General features: G+C 42.7%; 1 protein-coding gene across 6 annotated transcripts in view; it reads left to right on the top strand.

Annotated features, from left to right (window-relative positions):
* Positions 1-9,092, top strand: part of ADGRE1 (adhesion G protein-coupled receptor E1) — a 71,521-nt gene extending 62,429 nt beyond the window's left edge. For all 6 annotated transcript variants that reach the window (XM_049639765.1, XM_049639769.1, XM_049639768.1 and 3 more), the window contains 5 exons: positions 2,821-2,887; positions 4,118-4,209; positions 6,748-6,916; positions 7,026-7,130; positions 8,944-9,092. In XM_049639765.1, coding sequence (XP_049495722.1) covers positions 2,821-2,887; positions 4,118-4,209; positions 6,748-6,916; positions 7,026-7,130; positions 8,944-8,949 — 439 coding nt within the window. In that variant the 3' untranslated portion in view covers positions 8,950-9,092. The remainder of the gene's footprint in view (positions 1-2,820; positions 2,888-4,117; positions 4,210-6,747; positions 6,917-7,025; positions 7,131-8,943) is intronic.
* Positions 9,093-11,432: the final 2,340 nt, after the last annotated feature.

The following is an 11,432-nucleotide window of genomic DNA, read 5'->3' on the forward strand; positions in this document are numbered from 1 at the left end:
TGAAACTCGGTTGTACAGTTTAAAAATCATGGATTCTGGAGCCAACCTGCTTGGGTTTGAGTCCTGGTTCCACCACCTTCTAGCTGGGCTACCTTGGGCGAGTTACTTAACCTCTGTAGGCTTCCATTTCCTCATCCATACAATAGAAGCTAAGAGCAGCGCCTACATCATAGTGTTGTGAGGGTTAAATGAGTTATTACCTGCAAAACATTTAGAACGGTGTTTGTCACAGGGCTGCATGCGAGATGATTTTGGGTAGTATGCTGGTAGGTATAATATAAAAAATATTTTTGTATTTATCTTATGGGACATCAGGGGAAAAAAATGCCAGCATACCAGCCAAACTCATGATATAGACATGAGTCCATTTGTAAGTTTTAAAAAAATGAACCAACTTTTAAAATCAGGTAAATGAGGGGCACCTGGGTGGCTCAGTCGGTTAAGCGGCCGACTTCGGCTCAGGTCATGATGTCGTGGTCCGTGAGTTCGAGCCCCGCGTCCAGCTCTGTGCTGACAGCTCGGAGCCTGGAGCCTGTTTCGGATCCTGTGTCTCCCTCTCTCTCTGACCCTCCCCCATTCATGCTCTGTCTCTCTCTGTCTCTCTCTGTCTCTCTCTGTCTCTCTCTGTCTCAAAAATAAATAAACGTTAAAAAAAATTTTTTTTAAATAAATAAAATAAAATCAGGTAAACGACACGATAAGCGGTATGTGGCTAGGGCAGAGACTAAGTGACTGCGTCATATGACAGACCCTTGAGATAGCGGTGCTGTTCTAATTTACAGATGAGGAAAGTGAAGCTTTCTTGCCATTACACTGATAAAGGACAGCGTGAGGACACAAATCTAGGTCTTTGCAATCCCAGGGCCCGCACTTATCACCCTGTGTTATAGGCATTGCTCAATTGTGGTTAGGGGACTAAATATTCAGGTTTCCTCCCTGCCTACTACTGATGGTTTATAGGTGAGGCCATGAGATAAGGGGTGAGGGAAAGGAATTCATAGTAAGTGAGCACTCATCAAATCTAAATCCTGTAAGCTTTACAAACAGGTATTATCTCTGGTACTTCTCAACAGAAATCCTATGTGCGAGGACTAAGAGTCTCCATTGCATACAGTGTACATAATGTCCCCCAGATTTGTGCAGTGTGCAACCTGTGCTGTTGCACATGGTGGTACATAAAGTAACAGCTTAATAAATGGTAGCTTCAGAGGAAATAGAGACTCAGCGCATTTGCCCAGGGTCACACAGCTAATAAATGTCCAAGCTGAGTTCGGATCTGACTGCCTTGTCAGGGGATGGTGGTGACAGTGCAAGGCCACCATGATGAAGTGCCTGATGTTGATGTGGGTAACATAAGCCTTGACACAGGCCAGAGAAGGATGATGGTATATGGGTGGGAAGGTCCATGGAAGGCTTCCTGGAGGATGTGGAATTTGAATGAGCCTTAAGCTCTATTGAAATGTACACAGGCAAAGAGGAAAGGTCGTGGCAACATAGGTGAGGGCAATAGCTTGCCCAAGGGAGGGCTTAAGGTGTGTTTGGAGAGCAGATGGATAGGACTGAAAGATGGGGGGGAGAGGGGGAGGGGCATGGAATTTGGAGAATACCTTCCAGGTGGTGGGAACCACAGAACGTTTTGAAAGACAGGAGTAGTATTGAGAAGGATTTGAGATGACCTTAGGAAGAAGCACCGGGGAGTGGGGCGAGAGAAGGAGCAAACATGGGGTGCATCCTGAGCAGGTGCAGCTGTGGGTAACAGGCTCCATCCCAGTGGGTATCCCTGGGAAACTGTGTAGGGCGTGTGCCTCCAAAATCCCACCCAGGGGGCATATTTATACATCTCTGTCGCAGCAGCCATTGGTCGAGGGCTGCTCCCAGGAGAACTAATTCTCCAGGGTTTTCAGTCTGATGCCTCCAGGAGGAGTTGCAGAAGCTTATAAGGGAATTGGCGGTTATTTACTGAAGCTGTTGTTCCTGATACAGCAGAGACGGCTTCTTCTGTGCAATCTCCACCTTTTTTATTGCTACGACTTGGAGACTCACATTCCAGGGAGAGAACATCTGGTTGGCCAACCTTGATTATTTTCCTTCTCTTGTGGGGGCAAGGCACACTTCCGCTGAAGGAATATTGGGGTGCGGTTCCTAAACGCGGGTGGAATGGTTGTCAGATGGTAAAAACAGCAAAAATCTACCAGAGGCCTGAAGGAAAGAGGCAATGCCTTCTCTCCCTCCTAGTCCTTCCTCCCTTCATTTAAAAAATAATTATGGAATGCCTCATCCATGCCAGGCTTTGCACTGAGTGCTGGGTATTTGGAGACAAACAAAAGCTCGAGGTCCAGATTCTCATACAGCTCATAGTCTGGAAAGGCGGAGAAGGACAATTTTCAAGGAAACAAACACCACCATGATTTATGATACCGAGAGATGCTATAAAAAAAGAAAAGCATTATGCTCTGCTAGAAAAAGACGAGGGGTAGGGAGGGTCCCAAGCGGCTTTTCAGAGGAGATGACATTAGAGCTGAGATTTGAACGACCAGGTGGGCCAGTAAAGAGGTCTGAACAGAAGGGAAGAGGTTGCAAAGGTTACGGGCTGAGGGCAAGCTCTACTCTGGACACCGCGTGAACACTTCAGGAACGTTTGCCCAGGAAGAAGGTCTGACAGTAGACGTGGGCCAAAGAAAACTGAACTGTCACCCGCCCCGTCATGAGAGCATCTCAGGGTCGGCTGCCTATAATATCCTCCATTAGTGGATTTGTTGGGGCCTGAGTAACTGTAGGGTCAAGAATTAAACAGGCACCAACTCCTGTTTCTCTTGGTAGCTGTTGGCTGAACACAGAGACAGGGTTCGTCTGGAGCTTCCTGGGACCAGTCTGCACCATCATCCTGGTAAGCAAATTGCTTGGTGCAGGGTGTTCGGGAGCAGAAACAAGGAAACCTGAGGAACCAAGAAGTGCCAGTGAATGTTGCCTATAGCTGAGGCCAAACATTCTCCCTTCTGATCCCTGGTTCTTGAGATTTCCAAATTAGAGTGCAATTTCTTTGACTTGTGATTTTTTTTTTCTTTCCTCTGCCAACATGCAAATCCCCTGGAGGGGAACACAATCTTATCTGTCTTTTGTGTTTCAGTAAGAATGGGTCTGTTGATGTCTTCTGGGGATAGATGTTGAATGAGAGAAAAGGAAGGAATGGAGAGAAATTGGGGGGGGTGAGAAGAAAACAGTGGGATGGAAGAAAGGGAAGCCTAGAGATTTTTTTCAGCTTTTTTCAGCTTTATTGAGGTATAACTGACAAATAAAAATTGTGTATCACAAACACAGTATCCACAGTATCAAAACTGGGTGGCTTAGAACAACAGAATTTGGCATCCTCCAGGAAGACCTCCGTGAACTTTCCCACTCCAGTTTTGGAGGCTGGAAGTGTAACATCGATGGGTTGGCAGGGCTATGTCCCCTCTGGAAGCCCAGGAGAAGGATCTGTTCCAGTCTTATTTTCTTTATTTTTTATTTTGTGTGAGACAGGGGGCAGGGGGAGAGGCGAAGGGCGGGGAGTGGAGAGAGACAGAGGGAGAGGGAATCCCAAGCAGGCTCCACACTCAACATAGAGCCTGATGTGGGGCTCAATCCCACGACCCTGGGATCACGACCTCAGCCTAAATCAAGAGTCAGTAGCTCAACCAACTGAGCCACCCAGGTGCCCCTCCATTCCAGTCTTCTAACCAAGAGACTGGTAGACTCAGGAATCCCTTGGCTTATAGATGTTTGGCTTTCTCTGTGCATGTCTGCCTCTGTGTCCAAATCTGCCTGTTTTATAAGGTTATGTGGGATTAGGGTCTGCTCTAATGAGCTTATTTTAATTTGATCACCTCTGGTAAAGACCCTATCTTCAAATAAGATCACATTCTGCTTTTTCCTTTGGGTCCTATGTTGGAAATGAGGGCAGAAGTTAGGGAGGCTGTGAGCCAACAATCAACAGCTGGCTGTTTAGGGTTGATTGCCGTAGGGCTTATTACTTGGCTTCTGGAGTGATAGCCGCACACTATGGGTTTTTGGTGGGTGGTCTGGCCATTGCCCATTGGTACACACCCAACATCTCAGTCCTTTCTGCTTGACTCTGTAGATCAATTCCATCCTCCTGACTTGCACATTGTGTATCCTGAGGCAGAAGCTTTCCAGTGTCAATGCTGAGGTCTCCACGCTCAAAGACACCAGGTACAGTCCTTCCTTCCTTCCCTTCCTCTCTCTCAGTCTCCTTCATTCTTCCCACAAACATTCCCTGAGTACCTTTTGTGTGCTTAGTCCTGTGCCCAGGACAGAACAGCACAGTTTCTAGATCTGGGGTCTCAGACACCAGGTCTGCCATTTACAAGCTGTGTGGCCTTAGGCAAGTTACACAACCTCTCTGAAACTGTTTCCTCATCTGTATACTGGGGATATTAACATTGCCCACTTACTGTGGCTTATGAAGCATTAATTAATACAGTTACTAGGAAGGGTGAGTATTTCATATATTGTAACCATTAATACATTTTCTAATTCATTTACTGCACATAACTATATGTGTATATTTACAAAAATAGAAGCATACTATCTACTCAATTTTTAGGGCCATTTTTTCTCTTAATGTCATGAATATTTTTTTCCATTTAGAAATTATTTGACAACATCTTTCTCATTTTTTGTAAAGCATTTCAATGTAATAATGCAGCACAACTTATTTAAATCATGCCTTATTCATGGACATTCAAGTTGTTACTGTTTTTTTTTTTTGAGGGTGGAAGGGGAGGGCTATTATAAGCAGTGTGGTCTCAAATACCCTTGTAGATAGATCTTTTTCCACATCTGTGGTTATTTGATCATAACAGTAGGCGTGAAATTGCCTGAGTTAAAGGGCAGGTTGGATTGTCATACTTTTAGTATATAATGCAAATTGTTTTCTAGAAAATTTGTTTCCATTTCAGGAGTGCTTGCTTACCTACAGCTTAGCCAACACTGGGGTTTATCATTTTTGTTGTGATGTTTTGCTGATATAATAGTGAAATATACTATCCTATTATTTTAGTTTTGTCTATATTACAGATGTGGGACATTTTCATATTCTTATAGACTATTTGTGTTTTTAACTTCATCACTCAACTAATCTTCACTTTAAGAACCTACCAAAGTCAGGAGCATCTGGGTGGCTCAGTCAGTTAAGTGTCTGACTTTGTCTCAGGTCATGATCTCATGGTTCATGAGTTTGAGCCCCACATTTGGCTCTCCGCTCTCAGTGCAGAGTCTGCTTTGGATCCTGTCTCCCCCTCTCTCTGCCCCTCCCCAGCTTGTATGCACTCTCTCTCTCTGTCAAAAATAAACATTAAAAGAAAAGAACCTACCAAAGTCAGACATTGTCTAGGTTTTATTGTCAGGAACCATATGATGTCCTTTGCTTGTTTTCCTATCAGTGTCCAGTCCCTCATCCATCTTAAAATTTGAATATTTAAATATTTTTAAATTTTAAATTTTAAATATTTAAAAGTTAATACAGAAAGTTGAAAACAAAATTAATACATGCAATGGTAAGAAAAATTAATCAGTACAAAAGAGAATACATGGGAAATAATTCTCTCTTCCCAGATCTCTCCCACCCTAAGCAGCCATTATCACTTGAATTGAGCTTCCTTCTAGAATATTCTATGCTTACACATCCACATTCTGATTACATAAATGATAGGATATTATACATATCATTCTGAACTTTTTTTTCCCCTACATAATAGGTAGCTGATTTCATCTCAATACTTGTGGTTAAAAACTAACAAAAATGTTTTTTTGCCAGACACTGCTATAAGCATCCTTAGAGACTTACCATCTCATTTAATCTGTAGAACAATTAATACCACCCTGTAGGTATTGTATTATTATCTCTATACCAACTTGAAGAAACTGAGGCACAAATCCACAGGTGTTCAGAGCCTGTACCCTTACCCCCTATAGTATATGGTCACTCTCATCTCATTTTAAAAAATGACTCGATAATTTGCTTTTAGTCTCTATAGATTTGCCTAGTCTGGATATTTCCTACAAATGGAAGCATATACTCTGTGTCCTTCTACGTCTGACTTCTTTCACTGAGCATAATGTCTTCAAGTTTCGTCCACATTGTAGCAGGTTATCAGCCGTCATTCCTTCTTATGGCTAATATTGTACTGTATGGACGGACCATGTTTTGCTTTATCCATTCATCAACAGATGAACCTTTGGGTTGCTTTAGTTGGGGGAAGAGTGGGGTGGGGAACGAATGCTTCATAGGTGTAGGTTTCTTTTCGGGGCAATAAAACTGTCTTAGAACTGGGAGGTGATGATGTTTGTACAGCACTGTGAATATGCCGAATGCCACTGAATCGCACACTTTAAATGGTTAAAATAGTGCATTTTATGTTATGTGAGTTTTTCTCCAAGAAAAATGTCATCGTATTTCATACTTATGGCGTCACCATTCCCCAGTTATTGGACCTGCGGGTCCTCCAAGCATTTGATCGCTCTAAACAATATTGCATTATATATACATCCACACATCTTTGTGCATTGCGTATCTGTAGGCCAGCTGCCTTTTAAATACCAATAGGATTCGATTTCCCTGCCTCTGGGCTTGCAGACTCTACCCCACGTTTGTTCCCACCCAGGTGGCGGGTGATATGGTGGCAGCCTGGTCCATGAGGACAACAGCCACTTCCAGGAACCTTATCCTCTGCAAATCTCTCCCCCCAGGTTACTGACGTTCAAGGCGTTTGCCCAGCTCTTCATCCTGGGGTGCTCCTGGGTGTTGGGCATTTTCCAGATTGGATCCATGGCCAGTATCATGGCCTACCTGTTCACCATCATCAACAGCCTGCAGGGGACCTTTATCTTCATCATTCACTGTCTGCTCAACCGCCAGGTACAGCACTGCCCTTCCTGACCCCGTCCTTCTGGGGAACACACCTGTGTCAGCCACGTGCCTGCATCTAGGAATCACTCATCTCCTTGTGACCTGTCTCTTCCTCCAGGTGCGGGAAGAATACAGGAAGTGCATTACCAGGAAGACCAAACGTAGCCCTGAGTCCCAGACCTCAGGGATGTTACTGTCCTCTGTCCCCTCCACCTCTAAATCGGTGAGAGACAGTGTGCTTTATGCAGCTTCCGTTCAAATGGAATCGCCACTTCTTAGCAGTACCAGTGCTGTGCACGGAGAACCTGCTGTGAGCTGTGTGTCCACGTATATTTGCACATTCGATAAAGCGTGGGGTTCAAGAGTTGGGGTCCAGGAGCCAGGCAGCCTGGGCTTAAATCCCAGCTTTGCCCCATGGTAGCTGTGTGAACTAAAGAAGATAAAATGACTTATATAGATATAAGATGAGAATACATTAAGGATTTTATTCTACTCATTAATCAGTGAGGAAGTGAGGCAGATGTTAAACTGGCTCAAAAGAAAATTCACAGAACACACATACATATGATGTAATGTATATTATGTATTATGTAAGAGGTATCATATATATCTCATATATTGCATACATTATAGATAGTATACATTATATATATATTTACGTAATACATATACGTATATATAATGTATTTTATATATATATATATATATATATATATATATATATATTACATAAAACAGACATAGGTCTGTTCCTTGCATTCTTTTTTGAACCAGTTATAACATCTTGTTGATAATTTTATAGGGGCGCCTGGGTGGCTCAGTCGGTTAAGCGGCCGACTTCGGCTCAGGTCATGATCTCCGTCCGTGAGTTCGAGCCCCGCGTCAGGCTCTGTGCTGCCAGCTCAGAGCCTGGAGCCTGTTTCAGATTCTGTGTCTCCCTCTCTCTGACCCTCTCCTGTTCATGCTCTGTCTCTCCCTGTCTCAAAAATAAAGTGTTAAAAAAAAATAAAAAATAAAAAAAAATTAAAAATTAAAAAAATTTTTAAAAAAGATAATTTTATATATAACACAAATATAAATAGGATTATACATATAATTATAAAGTTATATATTATATAATTATACAGTGATATACAATATATAAAATTTCTTATTATATAGTATGAAAGCGAATTATTTAAATGTATGGATTACATGACTTACACTACACATATTTAATTTCAGAAACATTGAAATGAATGTGCAAATGGAAGCAAGACTGATTTTTACACATAATTCCACGATTTTGCATTGCTATCATTGATTTAAAATCTACAGAGTTGTAAAATTACACTTTACACAATAGCTCTCCTATCCCCCATTACAATTTTTTATTTTTTTCACTGATTTATTCCAAGAACAAGTAACTAAGATTCAGTGGCTTAATTAAATAGGAAAAAAACTCTTTTTTTTTTTTTTTGCAAGAATAGAAGCCCAGAGTTAGGTGTTGCTGATATTGGTTATGTTGCTCAGGGGTGTTGGAAAGGATCTAGGTTTTCTCTACTTTTGCATTCCACTATGAGCTTGTTGACTTTTCATCAAAGGATTTTCATGGTTGTAAGATGGTTGCTATAGCTCCGGACATCATGACCACATTGAAGGGAAGAAGAGGGGTAGGGAGAAGCCACAAACTCTCCTTCCACAGGAAATAAAATCTTTCCCAGAAACCCGTCATTGGGCTTCCCTTCTACTAATTGGTTAGAACTGTATCACCTGACCATACATACTTACAAAGAAATTTGACAAAGCAAGTATTTGGCTTTCTTGCTTCTAGAGTGGAAGCTATTAATGGTGAAGAGGTTGAGAATAGCTTTAGAGTTTGCCATCAGTGCCTGCCACGCTAGAGACTGCCCTGTTAAAGTTTTAATGTTTATCTTTCTAGTGTTTGTTTCCATATTTCTCTCTCTGTATTTATAAGACCCAAGTATTTCTAAAACCCTTAGACTCACATTGTACTCGTCCTGCTGCTGATTCTAATTCTGATCTCTCTCTCACAGGGCTAAAGATCTTTCTTACTGCCAGTATGCTATGAAGCAACATTTGAGGAAAGCAGATACCTACCGGAGCCTTCTCTGAAATCTCTTCCCAGCTTAATGTGCAGATGTGGGATCCTGCCAGCCCCAGAACTCTCTGGGAAGCAAGAATTTCTGTTTCAGATTATCAGTTCTGCTCTTTGAGTTCCCAGAGTTTTTTGGAAGCAACAGATCCCAGTGCAACGGCATGACCAAGATTACCTGGCTACCATTTTGGTTTCTTCTAAATTCATTGTTGTATGGCTCCAAGTGTACTTCTCCTGCACCTATCATGTGCCTGACACAGAGCAGCCCTCAATAAATTATTTCTCATATGACTGACCGACTTAGCCTTTGACAAAGATTCCTGCTGCTTTTAAAGAAACAGTGTCACAGTAATGGTGGCCCAGGGTATGAATAAAACACTTAGACCTATAGACTACTTTTGCACAAACACTTCCAAGAGCTCTATTGGTGAGTAGGAGCTCTGGATGGGGCATGACCCCAGTGTTTCATGGAGGGCTGCAGTGCTTGATGGCAACACCCTTTGGAAAGTGTTTTGGTTTCCTGGAACCTTTCAGGGAACCAACATCTCTCTTCTTTCCAGGAACTTCCTTGGAACTTGTCTAGGATTCACACTGCTCACAAAGTTATCACCATCCCACCTTGGCCTCCATCCTCCGTAAAGTCCTGATTGCCAGAAGGAGAAGAGGGAGATGAAAGTTTTAAATGTAGGTGTCCTCTGTGCTCGCTTTGGCTGCACATATACTAAAATTGGACCAATGAAATGTAGAGTCCCCCCTTCCATGACCACTCTAATACCTCCCGACTCAAAGTGTGGTCTGTGGACCAGATACATCAGCATCACCTTGTTAGAAAAGTAGGATCTCAGGACCCACCTCATATTGGCTGAACCAGAACTTGCATTTTAATGAACGCCCCAGGGGATTTGTGTTGTATACATAAATGAATGAATGTTCTAGAATATTCTGGAATATTCTTCAGTTTGCCATAATGATAGCAGAGCTTGTCCTTAGAACCAGAAGCCAAGTATCTTCTTGGCTTTTGGACTTTGCATCTGCCATTCCTTCTTCCTAGGACACCTTTCCTCAAAATCTGGCTAATTTCTACTTTTTCTTGAGCCTCAGTCATCAACTCCATGAAGGAGCATTCTATGAATCTTCTGAAGTAGGATTAGATGTGCCTCTCTGTGTGTCCTGAGGGCTTCATGCTTTCTAGCCCTGTATTAAAATTTCTCTTTCTCTCCAGCATCTCCAGCTTAAAGTGAGCTCTATAATTACAGGGAATTATTCTAGTAGATTCTCCTTAAGTATGTTGAATGAATGAGCAAATGAATGATTACTCTCTATTTTGAGGGTAAGGAAACTGAGGTTCAGAGAGGTTAAATAACTTTCTCAACATCACACAGCCTCAGGTGGCTGAGCTAGGCTGTGAGCTCTTGACCACAGAGCTCCTCTTCCAGACTCCTTGTTCCTCTCCTTCTCTTCCTTTGACCCCAGAAATTTTTAGTTTGAGGATACAGAGGAAAGACTAGATATTTACTTTGGATCAAGTTACCACCTAAGATTCAGTTAACTTAGTAATGATCATGTATTGGACAATTTGATAACATTAAACTTGGTTGATGGAGTCTCAGTCTTTTTTTAAAAAGTTTATTTTGGGGCGCCTGGGTGGCTCCATCGGTTGAGCATCTGACTTTGGCTCAGGTCATGATCTCGCAGTCCGTGAGTTCCGGCCGTGTGTCGGGCTCTGTGCTGACAGCGCAGAGCCTGGAGCCTGCTTCGAATTCTGGTTCTCCCTCTGTCTCTCCCCCACTCATGCTCTCTCTCTCTCTCTCTCTCTCTCTGTCAAAAATAAACAAACATTAAACAAATTTTAATGTTTGTTTTCATTTTTTTTAATTTTTTAACGTTTATTTTATTTTTGAGACAGAGACAGAGTGCTATTGGGGGTGGGGCAGAGAGAGAGGGAGACACAGAATCCGAAGCAGGCTCCAGGCTCCAAGCCATCAGCACAGTGCCCGACGCAGCGCTCAAACTCATGAACCGTGAGCTCATGACCTGAGCCGAAGTCAGATGTTCAACCGACTGAGCCACCCAGGTGCCCGGAGGCTCAGTCTTTATTATTTATGGCAGTCACAGTTTGAGAAGGAAGCTGATACATGAGTTCATCTAAGGTAGGTTGGTCTTCATGGCTTGGCTTGTCCATAGTGTTCAATACAGAGGCGACAGTTCTAAGGGGTGTTGAAGCAAGAGATGGCAGGACTCCTACCCAACACCACTTGTGGTAGGTTGATCACACCCATGGCCTCAAGAGGTGGCCTGTATCTCTTCACACCCCTTCCCCGTTACTTTGTAACCTCTTTCTGCTCTCACTCTGGCTTGGCCTTAACACCTGCTTTGGTGAAGAGAATGATCAAAGACAGAGGGTTTTGAAATTGGGTGTGCATTCCT

This window comes from Panthera uncia, chromosome A2 (assembly GCF_023721935.1).
Source record: "Panthera uncia isolate 11264 chromosome A2, Puncia_PCG_1.0, whole genome shotgun sequence".
Lineage (NCBI taxonomy): Eukaryota > Metazoa > Chordata > Mammalia > Carnivora > Felidae > Panthera > Panthera uncia.